Raw genomic sequence first — 26874 nt, 5'->3', positions numbered from 1 at the left:
CATGCCCAATCTGGGAACGGTGGCCAGGGCTCTGTGCAGCTGGGTGGATGCTTTGGCACACGACATGGAGACAGCGTGCTCGTGTCACACACATGCACCAGCCTGGGGCCATCACCACGCTCCCGGTCTGGAAGCTCTGGGGTTTCACGTACTACTTTCCTCTCTCCCAGCACGAGTCCCTCCCATGGGGGTTAGCGCTGAGACAGATGGCTTGTCTCCCAGCCAGCTTCTGGAGAACAGGCCACCCCTGAAAGTGGGGGCAGGAGGGTCACACGAGAGGGAAAGAAAAGCAGCACGGCAGATAAGGGAGAAAACTTCAACCACGCACGCAGGCTTTTCCTAAGAATTTTATTTCTCCAAAAAGGGAGGGGGGAGGAATCCAAAGTATTAAAATAATCCTCAAATTTCTGTTTTGGAGGAAAAGAACAGATTGACAAAATAATTCATACAAAAATGCTGCTCCTCCTGGCTGCGGCTCTCAGTGGGGAACGTTCCGAGACGCGCGGCTCCTGGGCGCCGCTGCTCAGGGTCCAGGCGCGTCCCTCGCAGCGGGAGAGCTGCGGGCATCCGGGCGCTGCTTCCTCTGCGTAAACAGAAGCACGCATCTCCCCGCGGACACGGACACGAGGCAGCCTGCAGCTGCTTTCGTGAGTGTTTCTGAGGGGGACGCTAAGAGCAGAGATGCCCCTTTTCTACACTCTTCCCATGTGGGGACGACTTGCATGTGAAAGGAAAGGAAGTGAAATGAGGGAGGACTTCTTAGGAGAGGCTGGCTCTGCTACCACCGAACTGAACACCAGGGAGCCTTTGCCTCACCAAGGCGAGGCGATAACTAGCAGCCATGATTTTCCTTCGCCTTTTATGCGGGGCAATTCCACCCCTCTGTTTCTATCATCAAAGGAACCGGGCTGGGCAAAGCCAAGTCCCAATCCGTAGGAAGTATTTCCAAAGGGAAAAAAAGGGGGGAGGTGGGGCGGGCAGCTGGAATACGCGTGTCAGCCGAGACTGGTATTGCCAACTGGAGCCCACAGCACGGAGGCAGCGCGGTTTCCCACAGGCGGGCCCTTGCAGGAGCTGGGAGTCAGGACGCGACTTGTCCCCTGAGATGCTACCACAAGTGCGCTGTCCACCGGGAACACTGCTGGGTTCTCCTGGCTCGCGTCAGTTGGTGTTTCGCTGAGGAACAGGGAGGTTCTCGTGAAGGTATTTCAGAGTTCCGTGCTCTGAGAAGTCGGAGACCACGTGGTCCTGCCCTCGTAGCAGCCACTTGGTGGTGAGCAGTCCCTCGAGCCCTACTGGGCCCCGGGCATGGATCCGCGATGTGCTGATTCCCACTTCAGCTCCTGCCAAACAGCAACAGTAGAGATGCAGCTCTTCCCAGCCGCTGCTCCCCGCCCACCTGCCACACCCACTCGGCCTCCCCTTCCCCTGCTGCTACCCTCTCCCCTGCCCTGACCCCTCCTCCCCAGACCAGCTCCAGTCCTGCTGTGCTTGGAAGGAGGCTCTGTTGTCACCACATTCACGACAACTCCCATAACACAACCCCCAAGCCGCCTCTGCTCTCTGTGTCACCCCCAGTGCATTTCCGACAGTGCTGGAAGTGCTGTCTCTGGCTGACTGTGTGCCGTGTCTTGACGTTTTGGCATGTCTGAAGTGTGCAACAATGTTTGGTATAAAGGTTTCAACTCCTCAAAGACTCTTCAAATTCTAGAAGCCAGGAACGTGTTCTTAGTACCTGCAGAAGGCCCAGCACACGGGCGCTCACAAGACAGGAAAGGGTTAACTGCTCATTTCCCTTTCCTCTTGCTCCTGGCTCAGACCCAGGGTGGAGGCAGGGTCCCCTGACCCATCACAGCTGTACTGAGTGTGCACCACGTACCAGGTACTGTGCTGGGTCCTGGGGATATGGTGGTGTCCAGGAGGTACAGCATTCTCTTTCATGGACCTGATATTCCAGGGGGTCAGCCAGCCAGCGCACAGGCAAGCGAACAGTCTCAGGTGGTGCCTGAGTGCAGGGAAGGGGCAGGTGACAGACGCTGCATGGGGGCTGGAGAACATGCTGGGCAGGGTGATCAGGCGAAGCCTCCCTGGGAGGTACCTGCTGGCTGCAACCTGAACACTTGTGACAAGCAGCTGGCCTGGGTGGACCAGGTGAGAGGTGCTACAACCAGAGAGAGGAGCAAGCGCCAGGCCCGAGGGCACACACGTGGTGGCTGGTAAGGGCTGTGAGGCTACCAGGTCCAAATTCTGGCTCAAGAGGGAAGAAACAATGGGATTCTGGACACAATACCTAATCTAACCTCTCGTGCTTCATTTTTTTTTCTCCAATCTGGAAAATGAGGACAATCATAGAATCCATATTATAGAACTGAGACGATGCATGTGATGCACTTAGCATGGCACCAAAAACCTAGGAAATACGCATCTGTTTCTGTCATTAACGCGTTTCCCAGGAATTTAACTCAGCTATGGTTTGGGCTTTGCTCTTCTTCCATCCTAGATTTTCACTTCACAATGGGCACCTCAGCACTTGAAGTATGCTGTGGGGTAGGTGTTCTGGCACAGCGGGCTGAGCTGCCACGGAGACGCCTGCAGCCCATCTGAAGTGATTATTTGAGTCCAGCTATTCCAGTTTTCACCCAGCTTCCTGCTAACGCATCCAGGGAGGCAGGAGACGATGGCTCAGGGGATTGGTCCCTGACACCCATGTGGGAGAACGTGTTGGAGTTCCCAGCTCCTGGCTTTGGCCTGGCCTGGCTCTGGACTAGCTTCTGGCTGCTCTGGGGATTTGTGGAGTGAACCAGCGGATGGAAGATTCTCTCTCTCTCTCTCTCCTTCCAGGTTCTTCTACATGGATAGCAGCGGCCAAGCACTACAGCTATCTTCTGCTGCTTTTCCCAGGCCATTAGCAGGGAGCTGGGTTGGAAGAGGAGCAGCCAGGACTCGAACTGGCACCTTTATGGGATGTCAGCATTGAAGGCGGTGGCTTTACCCTCTACACCACAACGCTGGCTCCCATGCTGGTACTTAGGACTTTCTGTCCTCTCTCATGGGGAGTTCGTACCCTGAGGCAACCTGGCTGTGGCTCTGAAGGACTAAGTCTGCAGGAGCAGAGCTCCTGGGGACCTGGGCAAGTGCACCTGTTACACCGTGTGTCTGCCCATACCGCAGTGGGAGCAACCCTGGCACCGGAGGTGCGTAAGTCCCGGACTGAAAGGCAGCTGTGTGACTTCAGCAAGTTCCTTCCCTGTCTGCATCTCAGTCTCCTCCATGGAAATGCACGCGGAACAGCTGCCTCATGGTAGGTAGCTCAGATAACCTCCACTTATCTTGACCAAGCATGTGAGGGTAAAAAGGAGGGTCTCCTCTACCTCACTATGCTCCCTGGACCACACAGGGGTTCCCTTCTCCCCTGACCAGCCGTTCTTACCTAGTCCAAAGCGGTAGCCATCGGAGAAACGGGTGCTGGCGTTCCAGAACACACAGGCACTATCTACGTGCTGGAGGAAGAACTCTGCTGTTTTCTCTGCAGGGTGAAAGAGAAACTGGGTTAGGATGACCCCTGGAGAACACCCCTGCCTCCAGTCACTCAGAGCTGGGCAAGGTCTGGACCCCTCTGGAGCCTCCCACAAGCTCCCCTCACAGATTAAGCACGAAGGTTGGTGATAGATAGGAAGAGGACAAAGGCTAACTGGGTCCATCAGTGTCAAAGACTGGGCATGGGGCTCTCTCAGGCAGGGTGTGCCCCAGTGCTGGGGGAGCCACCTGCACTCCTGTTTTACAGGCTCTGGGGCCAGACTGCCCAGGCCCGAGCTGCAACTCCAACTCCACGCCCACTAGCTGCGTGATGAGCTGCCTGAACCTCTGTACCTGCGTGAACAGGGCCTGATGACTTAAACCTGGCTCATAGGATTAAGAAGAAATGAGCTAGCACCTGTGCAGCACGCGTCCTCGAGCACAGTGAGCTTCAGTCCCCACTGGCTGTTGTGATTCCAAAACAAACGGAGGCTAAATCCGTCAAGCAGGGCATACTTCCCTCAGCACTGGGCCTCGGGGCCCTGACACTAAGGAGTGTCTCTCAGTACACTCCCTGGGGAGCAAGCAGATGAATGTGCAGAATTGGTTCTGCCCTTAACCCCTGGGCCGTGGTTTCCTTGGTGGTAAAACAGGTTAACTTCAACTGCTCAGTACGGTTCCTGCATGGATGACAATGCCTGTGACACAGGCTAAGTCATCTTGCAAGTGGTGCTGGTCACCCTGTCCTGCTGCCTCCTGTGACAATGTAGTGAGCTAACAGCCATGAGAGCACTGGGCCAAGCAGCCGATGAAGGTGATGCTAGGCCTGAGTGTCAGTTCATTCCTGAGTGTCAGTTTTCCTGCAGGCCTGGGGGGTTGGGAACCACCTAGAGATCAGAGCAAAGAGAGCAGACACCGTTTGCTAGAGGCATCTGCACACTGACCGTTTTCTGTGACGATGACATCCGTGTGGGAGCTGCCATACTTGTGGATGTGGTCAATGGCTTCCTGGACACTGTCTACCACTTCAATGCACAATTCCAGGTCCCCATACTCAGTTCGGAGTGACTTGACTTCCGAGGGGCTGAAGGTCAGATAGGATGCAAACTTGGGGCCTGCGTGAATCTTCACCTGAATGGAGGAAGTCCACATGAAAATAAGAGAAATGAACAAGCTCAGGGACCAGTGAGATGAGCCTGCACGACCCGGTACGAGCCTGCACAGTCTGGCGTAAGCCTGTGAACCACAGCCCAGGGAGGCTCAAGTTACAATGAGTGGTGCCTATCTCACCCTCATTGCTCCAGCAGTTCTGTCCTGGTTTCCTAGTTGGTACTCCACTGCCTCCAGGACTGGTGTGCAACCATGGTCCTCAGGAACCGGAACCCCATCCCTGTGCAAGTCCCCCTGCTGGGTTTTCTCACTGCCACACAAGGAGCTACAGGGGGTGCACATGGACTCACTGTGCTCTGAGGGACTGCACAGCAATCCTCATCTGGATGACTGAGGATACTGTAGGGTTCAGTCCAGCTGAAGGAGAGCTCTGCTCGTCTAGTCCAGTTCAGTGTGGAGAACACACACACAGGTAACTAAGCAAATAGGTCACGGATGTGCAGTCAGGCCCTGGACACAAATGTGCATGCCCTCCAACTCCTTAACCTTCCTTCCTTGCTTACTGATTGATTGACTTGAAAGGCAGAGTGAGACAGAGATTTTCCATCCACTGGTTCACTCCCCAAATGGCCACAATAGCCAGGGCTGGGTCAAGAACTCCACGCTGGTCTCCCACGTGGGTGGCAGGGGCCCAAGCAGTTGGCCGTCTTCTGCTGCCTTCCCAGATGCATTAGCAGGAAGCTGGATTGGAAGCAGAGCAGCTGGGAATTGAATCAGTGCTCCGATAAGGAATGCCAATGTGCAAGCTTGAGCCACCATGCCACAAAGACAGCCCCTCATTTTTATTTTTCAGCACAATTCTTGCAGGCTCTCACTGGGATCATGCCAGATGTTCAAGCTGACTGCAGCCTTCCATGCTTAGGGTCAGAGCAACCAGGGCCAGTGGGTACCTGACTAGTTGTGCTAGTTTATACTGAAAGGGTGCCCTGACATCAGATGCTGAAGCTTTATTAAAATGCATCTGTGCACAGATCGACTGTGCAAATCGACTCCCCAGTATCACTGTATTAAGTACATGAATATTGGTAAATAAAGGGGTTTTTTTGAGGGGGGCGTGAATGCATATACATTTTGGGTTGAAAACATTTCTGCACAAATTATTCAAATAAAATCTAAAACAAATGTGTGTTTGGGAACATAAGCTTTCAACTTTATGGCCTGAATAGAAGGTTGCAAGCAACAGTCCACTCAGCACGCTGCACGTGCTCCATGTTCCCTCTGAGGCCTGGTATGTGTGTACTCCACACTCCACTCTGGAAGAAAGCTCCGTGTACCATATGCCGTCAGAGGGCAGGGGAAGTCATGCTTTCCTCACCTCTGGACTAGGCACAGCACTTGGTACACAGCAGATGCACAGAAACCTTGTTTCCTACGTTGTCTTAAAGGGAGCGGCAGCGGCTCCTGGTGTACTGGCGCAGGGCTGAACGCCTTACCTGCTCCACTCTCAGCATATCAATGATCTGGTCAAACAGCGGAGTCCGCAGCAGGTCACGGTGGATGAGCAGGGTCTCCAAGGCATTGCAGGCAGCTGGGTATTCACACTTAGAGTCCCTCACTGAGAAAGAAGAGCAGAGACTTACTTCTCCTGCAGGATCCTGGGCCACAGCGGCTTTAGGAATCCTCCACCCTCGCCAGACAGCTCACCCAGTCTGGTGACCTTATCCACACTGGCCTCTGCGTCCACATACATGTGGCAGATCCCTTCACTGTGCCCCATCACCGGAATGCCCTTGGCAGCCTTCTGGATGTCTCTGACCAGCTGGGAAGAGCCGCGTGGAATGATCAGGTCTATCATTTTGTCCAGGCGGCACAGGTCTTCCACTTCCTCTCTCGTGTTCACCTGCAGGCCGGGTGGGGGGGAATGAAGAGGTGCAGATGGCATCTCTCTGCATACAAAGTCAGGCAGTCCCTCCCCCTCTGCAGGGAAATGGCTGCACAGCCCAATAAGAAAACTGGGCACAGTGAAGCTCACTCCAAAAACAAGATGAAGTGACTGGTCATGGGAATCAGAAGGTCACCCAGCCAACGCTCACCAGGCACCACACACTTGGTGCCAGGCAGAGCACAGTGCCCGCCTTCAAGGAGCTCAGAGAACAGGGGAGGCACGATGGGGATCCTTGCAGCCATAACACAGGGCAGATCATTTTACAAATCCAAGGAGGTACGCGATGCTATCTGAGGAAGATGAGGGCACTACAGAGCACACACAGGGATCACGGAACGCAGGTGTCCGTGGGGTTCAGAGTGTAAGGTTTTAATCTTTGAGCACATAATGCAGCAGGTTTGCAAACATTCTGCCAGCAGCCAATGGACTCTGGACAAGTGGGCCTCAAGGTAAGGTCTGGACTGCCTTAGGTGCATATCTCAACACACTATTTGACTACGTGAATTATTTTACCTTTATTTTTTTCTGATACAGAAAATGAGATAATAGGAGAAAGAGACCTTGGACATAGAAGTTACTCAATAAACCATAGCTGTTACTGTCAAACTTCATTTCACGATTGAGAATGAGACAATGGACAGAACAGTGACAATAGAGAGAATAGCATGGTCTCATACTTAACATCCTGAATGACAGTTTAGAACAAACGTTCAGAAAGTTCATTTCATCCTATTCATGCTTAATCGTTCTGCCCTTGAGAAGAACCCAGGCCTCACACTGTAGCTCTGCTGCTGCTGCTGCCCTGTGACCCAAAGCAGGCAGGTCTCCCTGACACTCTTGAGAGTTGGCAGTGCCAGGGCATAGCCTGGACACCCACCTGGCTCTGCAGAATGGCTGAACACCTGCAGCACAAAGGATCTGCCACCACTCCGGTCATGCCTTCCTGCTGACGCACTGTGGCCACAGGGGGCCTAAGCTTTGCTTCCAACTCCTCAAGACCTGACCTGGCCCATCTGGGCCTGACCTGGCTCATCCTCAGGAACCTACCAGCTGGACGGCCTCCTTGACTCCATGGATGGAAAGGGCTTCCTGGGTGAGGAGGTGAAGAATCCGGTTGCTGTGTGAAGCTTCCTTCCCTCCTTTGAGTAACAGGCCATTACCACTTGCAATAGCCAAGGCTGCCACCTGCAGATCAAATGAGACAGCAGTGGATCAAAGGGAGAATACAATAGTGACAGTCATGTTAGCGTTTTATACAGTCCTTGCTTTTCATCTTCAAACGCCCGAATGAATTAAGACCCGTTTCATCCTCTACTTTATGGATGAAGGCACGGAAGCTGAGAGGCTGGGAACTCCCCAAGGTCACACACTTTCGGGGTGGCCTGATTTCAGAACAGAACCACTGGGATCTTAGGAAATAAACATGATTTCATTTTTTCTTCATTTGTTTTTACTATAGCATGTTTGCTTAATTTACAGCAAGCAGAAAATAAGATGGGTCATATTTTATAAATAACCTAGGAGCCAGAGACTCCATTGAGTAGCTGGGTCTCAAACTGGCACTCTAAAATGGGACACATGGGTGTCCCAAGCCATCACTTCACTTGCTGCACTACAATGCCCACCCTACGAGGCTTAGTTCTCCGAATGCTCTTAGGATGAAAGAATATCTTCCTGCTTTTGTGCCACAGGGAAAGAAATTCTGCTAAAAAGCTTTGCTGCTGACCATGTTAATCTCCAGGTTAGGGGTTCTCAGACTTTTTTCTAAGACCCCTTAGAAAAAAATCAAGTAAACTTTCTCTAGACAAACGAACAAGTGCACAGAATTCTGCATACAAGTGTTAGGATTCATGGGTTCTGAGAAACCATCCCGGACTAAGAATCAGGCAAGGAGCTTCAGCCATAGCTGGCTGAAGAGCAGACCTTGCTCCCTGAGAGGCATTGCAGCCGACATGGCAGAGTATAACAGAGGAAACTTCACGGGCACGGCCCACAGAGACTCGGGACCCACCTCTCCTAGCAGAGGGGAGTTCTACAGTCACCCCAAGGGCTTCTAGCCAGACAGGTATGTGCCCAGAAAGGGTGGTGTGCCAGCATCGGCCAGGTAAACACACACCCCCATGGGAGGGAATCCCTTGGTGAAAAAGCTGCTTTTAGGTTATGGCAGGCAGTACACTCCCCAGAGTGTTCCAGACTCCCATAGTTACCCATGCTTTATGCAAAGAGGAGTCAGTGTTTTGTTTCAAAATAGAATTTCTGGAGGTAAGCATTTAGCCTAGACATCAAGATGCCTGCATCTCATATCAAAGTCCTGGGTTTGATACCTGGCTCTGGCTCCTTATTCCAACTTCCTGCTAAAGTTGACCCTGGGGGCAGCAGGTGATGGTTCAAGAGACTGGGTTCCTACTATCCACATGGGAGATGTGGATTGACTTTCCTGGTTTTGGTCCTGCCCAACCCCAACTATTATGGGTATTTGAGAGGGGTAAACTAGGGGTCAGGAGCTCTCCTTCCTCTCTCTCTTTTAAATAAACAAATACTATATGTGTGTGTGTGTGTGTGTATGTATGTATATATATATATATATATATATATATATATATATATAAATACTATGTACAGTCCCTTTTAGACCTTGGGGCTTGTGAAGAGCTGGTACCTTCCTGGACAGTCCCTGGGAAAATGGTCTCAGATTCTGGGAGAGTTTAGGGCAACCAAGTGAGACCACCTGCTAACGTCACCTCCCAGCCTGGTTTCTCAACATGAGCCCGGGACACGCTGCCCTCCTTAACGAGGGCTGCAGCATGGTTTCCACTGACTGCTGAAAGCTCTTTTTCCTTACAGACATGTGTGCAGGAAGCCACCGGGGACACTGACAACAAAGGGGTCTTTCAGACATGGGCAGAGCCAGCTAATAGAGGAACGGCTCTGCACTAGCCAGCAGGGGCTGGAGGTCAGAGAGCAAAGTGCACCGTGAGCTCAGGTATGTGGAAATCTGCACTGCGGCATGGCAGGTACATCTGGGTTGCAGTCCCAGCCCCACCCTGACAAGTGTGACAGGAACACTGACTTCTGTAAGGCTCAGTTTCTTCAATGAATATTTAAAGACCTACTTTAGATTCCTGGAAGAAGCAAGAACACAAATTACCTCCTCTTCCTCCCTCCCTCTCTCTCCCCCTCCCTCCCTCCCTGGCTCCAGTCCCCACTGAAGTCAGGCCCCTAGTCACACACACCTGGGGCAGACAGTCAGGGCGAGATTCAAAGATCACCAGGAGAACTCCAATGGGGACAGTCACTTGCTCTAGCTCCAGGTTTTTGGCAACTCGGGTCCGGCGCAAAACGCGGCCCACGCTGTCCTGGGAGGAGGCTGCGATCTGCCGCAGCCCAATGGCCAGGCTGTTGAGCTTTGATGTGGAGAGGCTTAGACGCTTCAGCAATGGGGCTGCGAGTCTCCCTGGGAGGGTTGAAAACATGGTAAAGCAGCAGACCTGGGTGGGGGGGCTATCTCTTGATGTTTTACTAATTAGGACACTGCATTAGGTAGAGATGCAGACCTGAGGGGCCTCAGGGAGACACTGTTGGGCTATTTCTAGAGCTTTCCTTGAGGCGGTATGGCAGGGTACACCACCACGGCAGGGTATGTCCACTGTGCTGTCTGTGCCAGCTCAGGGCCACAAGCTGACCATTTGCACGAGGGAGCCTGCTTGTGCCGAGGATCCCTACAGCAGCATTTTATAGCAGCGAGAAGCTAGATGCTACCTACAAATGGAGACATGAGGGTCCTCTGCCGTTATTACAAATCACATGAGTGTACATTTAATGACATGGAAAGCTGTCTAGGATAAATTTTGTGAAAAAGCAAACTATAAGACACAATGTATGACATCCTAGTTATTGAATTCCCACAGAATTCAATAGGAAGACGCCTGGCATCAAAATAACACGGGGGGTGGGGCAGCGCTTGGTGTAGTGGGTAAAGCCATCAGTTGCAGTGCCGGCATCCCATATGGGCGCCAGTTTGAGTCCCGGCTGTTCCACTTCTGATCCAGCTCTCTGCTATGGCCTGCGAAAGCAGCGGAGGACGGCCCAGGTCCTTAGGCCCCTGCACCCATGTGGGAGACCCGGAGGAAGCTCCTGGCTCCTGGCTTTGAATCGGCACAGCTCCAGCCATTGCGGCCAACTGGGGAGTGAACCAGCGGATGGAAGACCTTTCTCTGTTTCTCCCTCTGTCTGTAACTCGGCCTCTCAAATAAATAAATAAAAATTTTAAAAATAATTGAGCCATCATTCTACAAATTATATGAATTAATTCATTTCCTATACTTTTCCCTATGTGCTAAAAAACCAGGTTTTAAGTATAGTGCACATTAAATGCTACATTCTAGTCTTTTACTTCACTAGCAAGTATGTTTTCCATGTTGCAAAATCATTTTTAATTGCTATTAAACATTCCACTGGGTTGATACAGGTTTGCTGCACCTAACCACACCTACTTTATCAGACATTAGGCTGCTCCTTGTTTTTCAGTGCAGTAAATAATCTCGCCCAAGAATCTATCTTTACAAACAGAGCTGTATTCTCCTCTTGAAATATTTTCTTAGAATAAATTCCTGAATTAGGATCACCACGTCCATGCACAGGCAGGCCTTTGTGTCCCTTTTTCCAGGGAGCCACAACCTAAACCAGAAGCCGAGTTCTGCCATCAACAAGCTGGGCGGCCTCGAGCAACAGCTTTAGCCTCTGTGGGTCTTAATTATTTAGCTTTAAATGAAAGAATTGATGCTATCAAGTTCTAAAAACCCATTTTGTGATTTCCCAGTATTACGAAGACTAGATGTAATCTGGAGGAAGTTCTAAAATAATGGTTCAAAATGCTTTAGAGGTGGACACTGTGGTGCAAAGAGCTCCATATCTGCATCCTGTATTGGATGTGGGCTCCAGTCCTCCTAGCACTTCCCCGGGTCCTGCTAATGTGCCTGGGAAAGCAGTGGTTGATGGCCCACGTGCCTGGACTCCTGCCACCCATGTAGGAGACCTGGATGAAGTTCTGGGCTCCTGCCTTTAGCAAGGCCCAGCCCTGGCCAATGCAGACATTTGGGGAGTGAACCAGTGGAGGGAAGATCTCTCCCTCTCTCCCTCTCTCTGCCTCTATCTCTGTCTCTCTCTCTCTCTGCCTTTCAAGTAGATGAAAACAAATAAACATTTAAAAATATTTTCAGGAATGACAGTAATGGTGAAGATTCCTGGAAGGTTCCTCTGAAGGGAATACACTAACCTGGAAGTTTAAGTTAAGGCATATTTATTCAAGAAAAAAGAAGTTCAAACCCCTATAAGATCAATTCCAATATTTGAAGGTGGTGGAAAAGACAGAATCAAGAGAGAGAATCAAGAGAGAGAAAGAGCCGGGGCCTCACAGACTCCACACACTCAGCTGTCTGCAGTGGGAGCTCTGCCTTCTCAATCACTCTCCATGAGCATTTCTGGAGGGTGCCTGCTGCAACTCCACAGAGACCGCACGCTGGTCACTGAACTGAGGCAGCCCACGGCTATTCCTGCAGCTCTTCTGTATGTACAATGCTTCTGTGCCGGAATCCTAGGCCCACCACTGCCCAGTGAATTCAGGCAAATGACAACTGCTCTGAGCCTCAGCGTCCATTGGGAAACCTAGACAGGAAATGGCAGCTCCCTTCCTGTGTTGTGAAGATTAAATGAGTTGCTGCCTGGAAAGCCCTCACTATGACGTCTGGTCACGCAAGGAGGGTCTCAATCAATGTTAGTTGCTGTTGGCTGAATGTCTACAGCAATGGGGTTCTTAACGGCTTTCTCTTTTTGTCCTGAAATAGCCACAGAAGTCACAGCTCATGACCCACGGGGAAGGAAAAGCCCCTGTGGCAGCTGTCCTAAGGCACCTGGGGAGGAGGAGGGCGTTACTACATGGAGTCTGAAATGAATACCAGCACCTGCCCACAACAAAAATGATGGCAATATAAAATTCCTTCTCTAACAATCCTGTCTTTAGGCAGATGAGTGTTATTAGTAAAAACACATAATAAAACATCAAAACAGAAACCTTCTAAGACATCTAATCTAAATGGTCTGGTCTTTACCCTCTGCTTCCTCCATGTCTTTTTTGTTGGCCAACAGGATCTCATCACGCTGGTCCGTCAACAGGTCAGCTAGATGGTGGATAATTTCTGCTCGCTAGAATAGAGGCAAATCATTCAAAAGAAAAACAGATAGGCTAGTCCAAGAAGAATGCACACCAATCTTTAAACCCACTCTGCTGAGACTGCCAGGCTCCGCCTGGCTCTTAAATCCAAGGTCACCATAATTCATTTGTCCTTATTTTTTCCTTCTTCTCTGTCAACCTCCCTTCATTTCTTCTTAATTCTTTTTCTTTCTTTTTCTTTTTTAATAACTTCTGATATAATTAGTGAGCCATGGCCAAATGCTGGTGCAGGGGCATATGTAACTTGTCCACGAGACAGGGTCAGCACTTCAAATCACCACAGCGCACACATCTTTATGTATTTAATTTCACTAGCTAATTTATTTCCCAGGTAAGTTTCTATGTCTAGTTTTGCATCATTGTCAATTCTGGATTTGACAAAGCAATCAAAGGGGAAAATTCAGTCCTTGATGCAGGAAGGGACACCAGTCCTTACCAATCAGACTAGGAAACGTGGCAAATCGGTGTGGTGATTACTGAAGGAGTGGAGGGGAGGCTTTGCACAAGAGAAGTAAGGCGCTTCCTTCCCTTTCCTTTCCCTACTTACAGTTATTTTAAGTCTCTTCTTTTCAAGCCATAGTTTTCCTAGAAGAAACCTACATCCACCACTTTCAAATCCATCCTTAGGCTGGTGCCGTGGCTCACTTGGCTAATACTCCGCCTGTGGCACCGGCACCCCGGGTTCTAGTCCCAGTTGGGGCGCCGGATTCTGTCCTGGTTGCTCCTCTTCTAGTCCAGCTGTCTGCTGTGGCCTGAGAGTGCAGTGGAGGATGGCCCAAGTGCTTGGGCCCTGCACCCGCATGGGAGACCAAGAGGAAGCACCTGGCTCCTGGCTTCAGATCAGCGCAGCACGTCGGCCGTAGTGGCCATTTGGGGTGTGAACCAATAGAAAAGGAAGACCTTTCTCTCTGTCTCTTTCTAACTCTGCCTGTTTAAAAAAAAAAAAAAAAAAAATCCATCCTTAACAGAAAACCCTGGGGGAGTCAGCCAGTGGCTTCCACCTGACCTCATCCCCATGTCCAGCCTCACTGGTCTGCTGCCTGGGCTGATACACAGGCCAGGGCTTTCAACTGTGGAGCAGGCTCTCCTGCTCTCATCTCGTGGGGGAGTTAGATGGTTTGGATCACGTAAGGATAAGTAGATTTCCTATATTTCCATGCCCAGTATGTGGCAGGATTAGTTAGCCTTCCTGACTTCATCAGTTTCATGATGCTTTTGATCCAAACGTCCTAATGATGAAAGACAAAAGGGAAAATAAAATTAACCAAAAGAAGAAAGAGATGGCATATTTGAAACAGACTTATAATTTGGGTAACTCAGTGGGACACTACCAATAAAGGTACACTACCAATAAAGGGGGAATCAGCAAGCTTGACTGCTGTATCAAACCGCACAGTATGACTTGCCCTGAAAATGATAATAAACTATCAACTAAGATGATTACCTGCTCAGGTTCCAAAGTGGCCAACATCCTTCCTCCAGATCGAGCCATTTCTCCTTGCTGCTCGACGGTAGGGCCTGTGAGAGCAGGCATAAACACCAGGTCATGTCAGCTTTGTCCTCCCCATCCTAGCACACATTCAGGCTCATTATATGTACAGCAGGAAAGCTTAGTGTCTGGATGTTTGCCTCAGATACAGGGATCACTCTGACCAACAAAATGGTAAAAGAACATGCCAGATTGACTCAGGCACAAACACAAGAACTTGCCTGTACTTGTATTTCTAGAGTAGTCCACACACAGCTCTTCCTTAGTATCTGCAGGGGACTGGTTTCAGGACCCCCTGCAGATACCAAAACCCACAGATGCACACATCCTTTATATAAGGTGGTGTAGCATTTGCATACAAGCTACATACATCCTCTCAGTATACTTTCAATCATCTCTAGAGAGCTTATAATACCTAATTTAACATGTATGCTATGTAGATAGTTGTCAATCATACTTTATGGGCATCAGGTTGTGTTCAGGCTGCTCTACTTCCAATCCAACTCTCTGCTATGGCCTGGGAAAGCAGTAGAAGATGGCCCAAGTGCTTGGGCCCCTGTACCCATGTGGGAAACCTGGAAGAAGCTCCTGGCTTTGGATCAGCCCAACTCTGGCTATTGCAGCTATTTGGGGAGTGAACCAGCAGGTGGGAGATGTTTCTCTCTGTCTCTCCTCCTCTTTTCTGTAACTCTACCTCTAAAATAAATAAAATCTTTAAAAAAAAGGAAAAAATAAAGGAAAAAGAATCTGTAAACATTTAGTACAGATGCATTGTTCTTTTGAATATTTTCAAACTTCTGTTGGTTGGCCTGTGGATTTGGATAGCCAACGGCACTTTCCACCTTCCAAGGAGCTTTTCAGTTCCATGTTGGCTAATACTTTCTAATGTGCTCACATTTCTGAATGCAGATTATAGGGCAATGCTATTCTTTGTGAACACTGGGAGCACACATACTTTATCTTTTGCATCTTCACAGTTCTAATGCTTATTAGTACCTGGCATCCAGCATAGGCATACCAAACATTTCCTGAGAAAGTGAATGCTGATATTCTTTTTCTAAGAAAGAAAAAGAGAAAGAGAGAGAGAGAGAGAGGCCGGCGCCGTGGCTCACTAGGTTAATCCTCTGCCTGTGGCGCCGGCATCCCATATGGGCACCGGGTTCTAGTCCTGGTTGCTCCTCTTCCGGTCCAGCTCTCTGCTGTGGCCTGGGAAAGCAGTGGAGGATGGCCCAAGTGCTTGGGCCCCTGCACCTGCACAGGAGACCAGGAAGAGGAACCTAGCTCCTGGCTTTGGATCGGTGTAGCTCTGGCTGTTGCAGCCATTTGGGAGGTGAACCATCGGATGGAAGACCTTTCTCTCTGTCTCTCTCTCTCTCACTGTCTGTAACTCTGTCAAATAAATAAATAAAAAATCTTAAAAAAAAAAGAGAGAGAGAATCTCCCATCTGCTGGTTCATTCCCCAAAATGCCTACAACAGCCAACGTTAGGCCAAACCTGGGAACTCAATCCAGGTCTCCCACATGAGGCAGGGACTCAACCACCTGAGCCACCACCTACTGCTTTCCAGGGTTCCCCTTAGCAGGAATCTGGAATTGGGAGCCAGAACCAGGAATCAAACCCAGATACTCTGGTAGGAGATGTGGGTGTCTTATCCAAATAGGCCAAATGCCAGTTTCAGATGCTTATATTCTTTAAGCTACTGATTCTGGAGAAAAGAGGAGGTCTCACTATGAAGGTTAGATGGAATTTTACAAAAACAAAGCAAAACCCAGTTTTGCATGTGGTATTCAAAACAACAATGGATTTCATGATACTAGCACATCATTGTGATCCACATTCCCAGAGTGAGAGCTCAGTCTTGAGTCCCATCTATGCCAGGGTGTCACTAGCTCCCATCCCAGGCTTTGGGATCTTATGAAGCACTACTTACCTGCAGGCTTTACCTCTGAGAAGAAGGTGCCAACTTTCTTCCCCTCCACGATGTCTGTGATGACATGCCCAGACACCTTTGGGTGGGTTCCATTGGCAATAACGACAGAAGTGCCACCTTGTAAAGCCCAGAGGGCTGCCTTCACCTAAGGGGACAGGTGAGATTCAGATCTAGCAAGTCACACTTTAAACTTTCAGAAAAATATACAATACAATTTGATGTGGAGCAAGTACAGGCAAGATGCTTCCAACAGCTTGGAGGCTCTGAAACCACACAGGCAGTCTGGGCACCCTTCTCAGCCTCTGCCTGGTATGTGCTGCCTATGGCAAACCTGCAGGTCCCCTCTTGTCACTGTGTTCTCTCTTACACACTCTCTAGCACGGGATTCATAGCTTCTGCATTTGACTTGCTGTACTTCAACTTAGAAACGGCTCCACAAGCAGCTTGGGGTTTGACCAGACTCTGATCCTGAGTACTTTTAAAAGCTTTTGTCCAAGGTGGGGCCAGCGCTGTGGCACGGCAGGTTAAAGTCCCAGCCTGCACCACCGGCATCCCATGTGGATGCCGGTTCTAGTCCCGGTGCTCCTCTTCTGATCCAGCTCTCTGCTATGGCCTGGGAAAGCAGCAGAAAATGGCCTAAGTGCATGGGAGACCCCTGGTTCCTGGCTTCGGATCAGCTCAGCTCTGGCTGTTGCGGTCATTTGAGGAGTCAATCAATGGATGGAAGACCTCTCTCTGGTTCTACTTCTCTCTGTAACTCTTTCAAATAAATAAAAGAATTCTTTTTTTAGAAAAAAAAAGTTTTTGTCCTCATCTCTGCCATTGCTATGAATCATGTTCTACCTTGAGCATATAACATGTGAGAACAATTAATGGGAAAGAAAAAATTAAAAAAAAAAAATCTCACCAAGGAAAGTGTGAGCCAGTAATACTAAAGGATTTATAAGTTATGAAAAAATAGCCCCGTCCTCAAGGAGTTTACAAAATAAACATACTGTTCACACAGCATTAATAAAAATACATAGGCAGACTGACTATATAAATACTCATTAAGTTTGCATTTAGATACATGGATGTAAGTGTGTACATGTCCAAATCACTAGTCCTCAATTACAAAAGTAAAAAGGGTAAAATACCATTTGGGTTTTATAACTGCTATTGGTGGTCAAGGCACCCAGTTCTCACCTTGGCTTCCATGCCGCCCATTCCCACTCTGGACTTTGTTCCAAACGTCACAGACTGCTGATCTCCAGGATAAAATATATCAATGAGCTTTGCATCATCTGACCCCGGAGGGCTGTCAAAGAGGCCTAAATGGTAGACAAGAGTCAGTCATACAGCTGGATGGAAATGAGTGTCCTCCAAGGAAGGTCTCCCCCAGCAGCTGCTAACCACGCTGTGCCCTATTCATCTGAGTGAATCCTGCTACACCACCACCTGCTCTCACTGGAGAAGACGGCAAGGGATATGTGGAGTTGGCTCATACTCACAACCAGCTTCAGGACAACTTACTTCACATACTTCCACAGCCTGGCTTAAAAAATGAGCATTCCCGACGTCAGACCATGGCCTATCCTTGCCACAAATGGGTGAGCCCTGCCCAGAGTCTACTGCAGGCTGTCTTCACCTCTGCCATGGCTACTTACGAAGCTGCGCCTCAAGGCCAGAACCGAAAAACAAGCGTGGCTATGGCAGAAACAGTGCAGCAGCCACGCATTATTTATTTACTGGGACTTGGTGCAGTGTGAAACAGGTATTTATTAACTCTCACTGCACCCTTTGAAACAGGCACTAATTTATACTCCCTGTTTTATGAGTGAGCGGCTGGGAAGCTTAGGCTGAATCAGCAGGGGAGCTCATGACTTTGGGCCATCAGCCTGGATTTATCACCACAAAGCCCCTGTGCCTTTTGTAACTGAGTAGGACTGAATGACACGAAAAAGCTATGTGAAACGTTCTACGCATACAACCCAAGAGGAAAAGTCCTCACCACCTCACTATGAACAAGAGTGAGCATGAGCCTTGGAAGGGAAAAAGAGGGCAGCGAGGGGGATGTCTGAAAACGTGGAGTCAAATCAAGACATAGGGGAGACAGACAGGGAGGTACTGCCCGTGGCTGGGGCCTGGCTGAAGGACAGCTGGGGCGGTGACGTTTTTGGTTTGGAGTGACTGCTTTCCTGGTGCAGTGATGTATCTCCCTGCCATTGTTCCCAATCTCTATGACAATCGTGTGATACACACAACCTTCCTGGGGAGGGAGGAAGTCAGTGTGCAGTATAGAGAACAGCAGAGCAAACCCCAGGCAGCAATCAGCGGGAGGGGGAGAATAACCTCTCTCTGTCGCACACTACCTCACTTGTGAGCCAGAGGGCAGGGCTGGGTTCTTCCCCGGGGAACAGTTCTGGCGATGGCAGCTCATAGAGGCTGATTTAGAGGCTGCTTTGGTTTCACACAAGCCAATCCTTCCCTAGAGACATTCAGGGGTTCTCAGCATTCCGGGGTTCTGCCCATTCCTCTTTTCCCCTTACAGCAGCATCTCAACCCAACCAGGAGCACATTTAAAATTCTCACACTTTTCTAAACGTCAACATTTAATAGATAACTACCTGAGCTAATCAGCAGCAGAACAAACCTGACAATGACCAATGCTGATGTTTGAAGCTGCACGTAAATGGCATACTGGAGTCTAGTTCACACTGCGTTTGATATTGACCTTGCCAACTCAGAGCCTTCACCTTGCCAGGCAGTACTGAGGGGAAGTGGGGGGGGGTGCCATTTCTCAACTGAACAGTGGTAGACTTGAAACTGTTCTCTGGCAAGTACTTACTAGGAGACTTTGGATGATATCCCATGTAACCGATCTGGTCTTAATGGAACATCACTTCATTTGTATACTGGGCTCACCAACTTACTTTGTGGGACAGCTACACAGATTGAATACGTGGATAGGGGGCTGATGCTGTGGCGTAGTGGGTAAGGCCACCGTGTAGCGGGTAAGGTCGCTGCCAGCAGTGCCGGCATCCCATATGGGCTCTGGTTCAAGTCCCGGCTGCTCCACTTCCGATCCAGCTCTCTGCTATGGCCTAGGATAACAGCAGAAGATGGCCCAGTTCTTGGGCCCCTGCACCGGCGTGGGAGACCCAGAGGAAGCTCTGGCTCCTGGCTTCAGACTGGTGCAGCTCCGACCGTTGCGGCCAACTGGGGAGTGAACCAGTGGATGGAAGACCTCTCTGTCTCTCTCTTTCTCTCTCTCTGCCTCTCCTTCTCTCTTTGCATAAGTCTTTCAAATAAATAAATAAATAAATCTTAAAAATAAATGCATGGACACTTATGAAACACCTAACACATTATCTGCACACAAAAATTCAGTAAAAACTGCTGATTAACCAAAATGCCTTCTTCAAAGTAGTTTGTATTTACCCCCCTTTTAGCTATTCTGATGCTGAGACTCCAGAGGACAGTGGACAAACACAGTACCACAGATGTCTTCTGGGTAAAGACACCAATATGGAGGCTCGATATCTCTGAAGTTCACATGGGCAGAAGACTTGATTTATCAGTATCTGTCCTCGGCTCCAGTGGGCAGCCTTTGCCCTTACTTCACACTGCTTGAGTGCAAAATGGAGAACAAGTCTTGCCTCGGTAACCTGCCTTGGGTGTGGGCTGTGGATGGGGCAGGGTTTTTCTGACCTCCTAGAAATGTACAACGGGACGTTTGGGATGCTGGAAGTTTGGGTTTTTAGGGACACGGCTACTATACACTGTATGGGCCAAAGTGAAATGGGAACAACATGAATGGGAAGAGTGTACAGGGAGTCGAACTGGCACCTGAGGGGAGGGGGAGCAGCGGGGAGCACAGTAACACACGAAGGTGCTTCAAAGCATTTCTGCTCAGGCACTTGGTGTGGTGAAGACGCAGCTCAAGGGACCAGCGCTATGGCACAGCAGGTAAAGCCGCCACCTGCAGTGCCAGCATCCCATCTGGGTGCCAGTTCGAGTCTTGGCAGCTCCATTTCTGATCCAGCTCTCTGCTGTGGCCTGGGAAAGCAGTGGAAGATGGCCCAACTACTTGCGCCCCTGCACCCGCTTGGGAGACCCAGAGGAAGCTCCTGGTTCCTGGCTTCAGATCGGCTCAGCTCTGGCCATTGCAGTCATTTGGGGAGCGAACCAGTGGATGGAACTCTCTCTGCCTCTACCTCTCTGTAACTCTGCCTTTCAAATAAAATAAATCTTAAAAAAAAAAAAAAAAAGGAAGAAAGAAAGAAAAAAAAAAAAAGAAGAAGAAGAAGATGCAGCTCAAGATACCCAGGTCCCATATCAGAGTCCCTGGGTTCGAGTCCCGGCTCCACTTTGCATTCTAGCTTCCTGTTAATGTGCATGCTGAGAGGCAGCTGGTGATGGGTCAAGCACTTGGGTTGCTGCCACCTATGAATCTGCACTGAGTTCCTGGCTTCTGGTCTCGGCCTGCCCCAGCCCTGGCTGTTGGTGAGCATTTGGGGAGTGAACTAGTAAATGGAAGATCTCTGCTTCTCTTTTACTGCTTTTCAAAATAGCAAAAAAAAAAAAAAAAAAAAAAGGTTCATGCAAAATGGAATTAAGAGGTAAGTCTATTTTGAGGCAAAAACTTTAAAAAAATTTTAAATTTATTTTCATTTTATTTGAAAGGCAAAGAGAAATCTTTAATCTGCTGGTTCACTACCCAAATGCCTACAACAACTAGGGCAGGGCCAGGCTGAAGCTAGGATCTTGGAACTCCACCCAGGTCTCCTTTGTGGATGACAGGGACCTAACTACTTGAGCCATCATCTGCTGCCTCCCAGGGTGAGCATTAAAAGGAAGCTGGATTGCAAGCAGAGTGGCTAGGACTTGAACCAGGCACTCAAAATGGGATGTAGGCATTCCAAGTGGCAACTTAACCCATTGTGCCAAATGTCTACAAAAATTTTTCACTCTCTCCCTCTCTCTGTCTGTAACTCTCTCTCTCAAATAAATAAGATCTTAAAAAATAAGATCTTAACTGGGTCCCACACTGTGATATAGTGGGTAATGCCGGCATCCTATATGGGCACTGGTTTGAGTCCTGGCTGCTCTGTTTCCAATCCAGCTCCCTTCTAATGTGCCTGGGACAGATGGCCCAAGTGCCTGAGCCCCTACCACCCATGTGAGAGACCTGGAGGAAGCTCCTGGCTCCTGCTGCAGAGCGACCAGGCTCCGGCCATTGCAGCCATCCAGGAAGTAAAACAATGGATGGAAGATCCCTTCTCTGTCTCGCTCTCTTTACCTCTGCCTTTCAAAGAAATAAATCTTAAAAACAAAAACAAAAACTGAAAGTAATCAAAGATATTCCCTTAGGCTGGCTAAAAAGGCAGATAGCAACAAGGAAGTGTGATGGTGCCGGCACTGTGGCATAGTGGGTAAAGCTGCCGTCTGCAATGCCAGCATCCCACATGGGTGCCGGTTTGAGTCCTGGCTGCTCCACTTCCGATCCAGCTCTCTGCTATGGCCTGGGAAAGTAGTGGAAGATGGCCCAAGTCCTTGGGCCCCTGAACTTGTGTGGGAGATCCAGGAGAAGCTCCTGGCTCCTGGCTTTGGATTGGCTCAGCTCTGGCCATTGTGGCCATCTAGGGAGTGGACTAATGGATGGAAGACCTCTCACTACCTTTGCCTCTGCCTCTCTGTAACTCTGCCCTCTGCCTTTCACATAAATAAATAAATCTTAAAAAAAAAAACAAAAAAAAAAAACTGAACAACCAAGTAAGTGTTGACAAGGACATGGACGCATCAGAACCCTCATCCACTGCTGGTGGAATGTTAAACGGTGCAGCTGCTTTGGAAAAAACTCTAGCAGTTCTTCAAAAGGTTTTTAAATGCAGTTGCCATGTGACCTAGCAATTCTGCTCTCAGGTGAATTAAAAAATATACCTACACAAACTTGTACACGAATGTTCACAGCAACATAACTCATAAGAGCCCAAACGTCCATCAACTGATGAGTGCACAAACAAAAAATGTCCACAAAGTAGAATATTTGGCAATAGAAAATGAAGTACTGACATATGCAATAATGTGCTATAAAAATATTATGCTGTAAATTGGAGAAGTCAGTCAGTCAGGACCACATAAATGTCCACAATGGGTAAAACCATAGGGAGAGGAAGCAGACTGGATTGTCTATGGCTAGGGAGTTTGGGTAGAAGGGTGGTGTGACTGTTAGTGAGCATGGTGTTTCTTGTCAGGATGATAAAGATGTCCTACAACTGATAATGGTGATGGCCATACAACTGTGTGAAGATATTAAAAACCACTGAATTGTAAACCTTAAATAGGTGAATTGTATAGTATGTGAATTATATCTCAAAAAGACAAAACTCAAAGCACCTGGAAATAACATTTCAGCATTTGAATTGCATCTCCCACACTTACCCACCCTCTTTTGAGTCATAAAAACCCTTTGTCAGAACATATGGCTCAGAAAATAATGGCCCACAGTGAAAAAAAAAAAAGATCAGAAGGACTCAGACAAAGAGGGAAACTCATGTGCTCACATGTAGATAAAAGGAAAAGGCATTACTTTGTACCTTCTACATCTGAAAGAACAATCAAGAGGTCAGTTTTCATTTCCACGGCCAGACGCGCAGCCAGGCTATCATTATCTTTAACACTAATAACCTAGAATGCAAGTAAAAAGCCCTGAGTGAGCGAGCTATGCAGTCCAAACAGAAAGTCTCAGACACACTCAGCAAGGCTCTAGCAGGTAAAACCAATGACCCCGAACATGTGGATGACAGCTCTGCCCCAAGACCCCTTCTGTCTGAAAAACACAAGGCCCACTGGCAACCCCTTTACCAAACATGCAGCTTTCTACCACTGAAACATGTAAGCCATGCTCATAGCTCCATCTTCTGTCAGGACGGCGCCTCACCCCGTTGCATGACACTCCCCACTTTTAGAAGAGCTTATGCAGCCACTGCTCTACATGCCAGCTTCTCTCCCCATTTCTCCATCGTGCTTACGCCAAACTTGTGGTGTTAGTACATGCAGCATAGCGTGGTGTTAGTGCCTCCAGCATGCTCAAACCCTTAGGGATACTTCACCCACATTTACCCCCTGGAGATCGCTGTTGGGCTCAGCTGGGGGGACAACAGCATCGTTTGTGTTGACAATGGGGACGATGTTCATTCGGAGGAGCTCGTGAAGAGTCCCATTGAGGTTCCGGCGCTTCTGCTCATCGTGGAAATCCAAATTGGTCACCAAAATCTAAAAAGAATGAATAAGTTGAAAATGCAGGAGGGAGGAACAGGATGAACTTCCGAGGAATGGGATACAAAGATGCTAAAGGGAGGAGAGTTCAACTTTAGGCTTCTGGGATTCCACACAGATTGGAATGAGACACACATCTTTGGATGGTTATTCAATCCTTTTAGAAATAAAAAAGGCTATAATCACCTGGAAAGTTCTTTAAAGATGCTCAACACTCCTTGCAAAAGCCTTTAATCCTCAGAGAGCTACCAAATCTCATCTATTTATAAAATTTAAGAAAATTAATGTGGGGCCAGCACTGTGGTTCAGTGGATTAAAGCTGCAGCCTGTATCACTGGCATCCCCTATGGGCACCAGTTTGAGTCCCAGCTGCTCTAATTCCAATCCAGCTCCCTGCTAATGTGCCTGGGAAAGCAATGGAACAGTGGAGGATGGCCGAAGTGCTTGGGCCTGTGCACCCATGTGGGAGAACCAGAAGCAGCTCCTGGCTTTGGCCTGGCCCAGTCCTGGCTATTGTGGCCATTTGGGGAGTGAAATAGCAGATGAAATCGCTCTTCTCTTCTTTCTCCTCTCCCCTCTCCTCTCTCCCCTCCCTCTTCCTCTCCTCTCCTCCCTCTCTCGCTCTGCTTCTGTCTCTCCTTCTCTAACTCTGCCTTTCAAATAAATGAATCTAAAAAGAAAATTAATGCATCTAACTTTAGAAGATATTAAAGAGAATTAGTGACTATTCATTAATTACCAAAATATCTCTATATTTGAGCACTATTTGAGGTTGGGCCATAGTAGGCATTTAACTGTTTGGTGAGTGAGTGAATGGATGGCTTACCCTGCTTGGAAATGTGCATTAGGAAAAACAGAATAGGATTATGTTATCACTGTTTTGGGTCTGAAGCAGATCACTGCTGGAATTAACAAATATTGTGTCTTGACCATCAGGGATTAGGCTGCCAGGTCCATGGAGGTTTTGTTCACAAGTTGAAAGGAGACTGGATATCACTTAGGTCAAAGAGGGCATCAGCATCAGGTGTTCCAGGGTGGAGCAGGGAGCTGGTAAGCCACTCTGCTTTCCTGCTTGAATCAGTGTTGGACAATGTTTAGCAGAACAGAAAGATACTTGGGGAAGATAGCAAGAAACTGAGTGACAGCAAGTCCTGAGGGCCAAGAATACCAGTTTTCATGTAATCCCTGTGAGGTTGAACAATGAGGGTTCTGGTCAGGGCTTCCACCAGGGTCTGAGAAGAACCCAGCCGTAAAGCAGCAGCCCTAATGATGTATGACATGTAGGCAAGGAAGACAGGTGGTGACATGGCTGAGGGAAAGAAGTCACCTGCTCCTGTGACGTGACTTTCTTGAGTATGTCCGAAATGCCAGGCCCTGTACCAGCTGCTGGAATGGAGACTACAAATGCCGATGGTGTCGGGGAAAATAAGAACACGACTTTCTTTTCTGAAATGTTTAGTTCTGTAGCAAACAGGACTGTTCAAAGTGAACACACAGACCTCAGTCACACTGGTGAGCGATCACACAATGAACAAACGCAAGGATGCAGCAAGGCTAAAGGCCCAGGGAAAACACCTGTTGCCACAGCAGCTTCCCAAGCAAGGGCTGAGGGTCTGCCTGCAGAGGAAGGGGAGGAAGGCCCCAAGAGGGAACATCTGTATTCAGACAAGAGCAACCTGCTGAGATGCAAATTAGTTTCTTTTCTTTGAAGAAAAAGTAAGTTGCTGTACTTTAAGCCTTTAATCTTGGAAACAACTTGTTGGAGAGTTTCAAAAACCACTTATAATGGTCTTCTATACAGAATTACTAACACACAAATAAATAAATAAGGAACCATATTTGAAGTCAAAGGAGCAGCAAAGTAAACACATCTAACCTTTATGTCTTTAGAAGTATTAGCACAGTGGGGCTGGCATTGTGGCATAGCAGGTAAAGCCGCTGCCTGCAGTGCCAGCATCCCATATGGGTGCCGGTTTGAGTCCTGGCTGCTCCACTTCTGATCCAGCTCTCTGCCGTGGCCTGGGAAGGCAGCAGAAGATGGCCCAAGTCCTTAGGCCCCTGCACCAGCATGGGAAACCGGGAGGAAGCTCTTGGCTCCTGGCTTTGGATCAATGCAGCTCCAGCCGTTGAAGCCAACTGGGTAGTGAACCAGTGGATGGAAGACCTCTCTTTGTCCATCTTTCTCTATGTAACTCTGACTTTCAAATAAATAATTTTTTAAAAGAAGTATTAGCACTGGTAATAGTCCAAGAGTTACCAGTATGAGGACAAGAGCTAACGCTTACCGAGTGTACTCTGTTCCAGACACTATAGTAAGTGCTTGACATATTATTTTCTCATTGAGCCTCTCCAAAAGCGCTTTGAGGCAGGCACTGATATTATCCCCACTTTTCAGAGGAGGAAGCGGAGGCAAAAAATGTTAAAGACTCTCTTCAGATCTCCCAAACAGCAGGTGGTGTAGCTGAGGCTGCGTCCTAGCCCTGCTCTCCAGGAATCCTCCTCCCAGGTCCCACCCCCTGCAGTGAAGCCCAGCAGCTCACCTGCGCAGCGCAGATGCTGTACTGGGTGAACATGGCCTCATACAAGGCCATCAGCCCACTCTGTCCGGCAGCTGCACAGGCTCGGGCCTCTAAGACGGGAATTGCCTGGAAAACACAAAATTAGACATGGTGTGGTTGGGAATGAGAGGAGAAGACCTGAGAAGCCATCGCAGGTGTGGAGAAACAGCACTCACCATCTCCTTCAGCTGGTTCTGCCCTGAGTGCAGGGCCTGCCGCACACTCTGGGACAGGAGGATCTCGTGGCGCAGGCGCTGCTTGCCAAAGGCCACAGCTCCGCTGGTCACCAGCATCATCTCTCGGCCCTGATTCTGCAGCACTGACACCTGCGGTTGAGAAAGGGAAAGGTGTCCCAAGTCACCGCACTGACTGTCCTCTCTTCACAAGGGACTCAGGCAGGGTGAGATGCAGTGGATGCCAAGTGCTGGTCTGTGAACCAGCAGTGGGCTGGCTCTGGGAGATCCACCAGGCTGTCTGGTAAACACACAGCTCCCTGCATGCTGCCTCCAATGCCTGCTTAATATGTGGCAGACAATTTTAATAAGAAAATTCCTTACTAAATGAGTAGCCAGGTTTGGCAACTACAGGACTTGGTGCTATCTGCAGGGAATCTACAATGCAGAAGACCTAGATGCTCCAGGAAATAAAGCCCGAAGTCTGAAGCTAGGAATTGCAGCCTAACTCCGTAGATGGCTTCTCAGGCTCTAAGCTTGACCTGGGGAGACGAGGCTGTCTGGGGGCAAGGCTGGTCCCTACAGGCTGCCTCTGCCTAGAGTAGGAGCTGACCTTGTTCTCCTCTGTCTGCCCAGAACCACCTTGTGGTCACTTTGTGTCCC

The 26874-nt window shown here is 49.0% G+C and overlaps 1 protein-coding gene across 3 annotated transcripts in view; it reads right to left on the bottom strand.

Annotated features, from left to right (window-relative positions):
- Positions 1-329: 329 nt before the first annotated feature.
- ALDH18A1 (aldehyde dehydrogenase 18 family member A1) overlaps positions 330-26874 on the bottom strand; it is a 39479-nt gene continuing 12934 nt past the window's right edge. For 2 of the 3 annotated variants that reach the window (XM_062213915.1, XM_062213916.1), the window contains exons 4-18: positions 26215-26364; positions 26021-26125; positions 23319-23477; positions 22799-22889; positions 17406-17530; positions 16221-16365; positions 14245-14318; positions 12679-12772; positions 9805-10025; positions 7619-7756; positions 6331-6526; positions 6120-6241; positions 4461-4647; positions 3431-3526; positions 330-1343 (exon numbers count right to left, since the gene is read on the bottom strand). In XM_062213915.1, the coding sequence (XP_062069899.1) occupies positions 1162-1343; positions 3431-3526; positions 4461-4647; positions 6120-6241; positions 6331-6526; positions 7619-7756; positions 9805-10025; positions 12679-12772; positions 14245-14318; positions 16221-16365; positions 17406-17530; positions 22799-22889; positions 23319-23477; positions 26021-26125; positions 26215-26364 (2085 nt within the window). In that variant the 3' untranslated portion in view covers positions 330-1161. The remainder of the gene's footprint in view (positions 1344-3430; positions 3527-4460; positions 4648-6119; positions 6242-6330; positions 6527-7618; positions 7757-9804; positions 10026-12678; positions 12773-14244; positions 14319-16220; positions 16366-17405; positions 17531-22798; positions 22890-23318; positions 23478-26020; positions 26126-26214; positions 26365-26874) is intronic. The other variant, XM_062213917.1, reaches the window with a different exon arrangement.

Source organism: Lepus europaeus, chromosome 17 (assembly GCF_033115175.1).
Source record: "Lepus europaeus isolate LE1 chromosome 17, mLepTim1.pri, whole genome shotgun sequence".
In the NCBI taxonomy this organism is placed as follows: Eukaryota; Metazoa; Chordata; class Mammalia; order Lagomorpha; family Leporidae; genus Lepus; species Lepus europaeus.
Note: the sequence above shows the minus strand (reverse complement) of the source record. Positions and strands in the feature narration are given on the sequence as shown.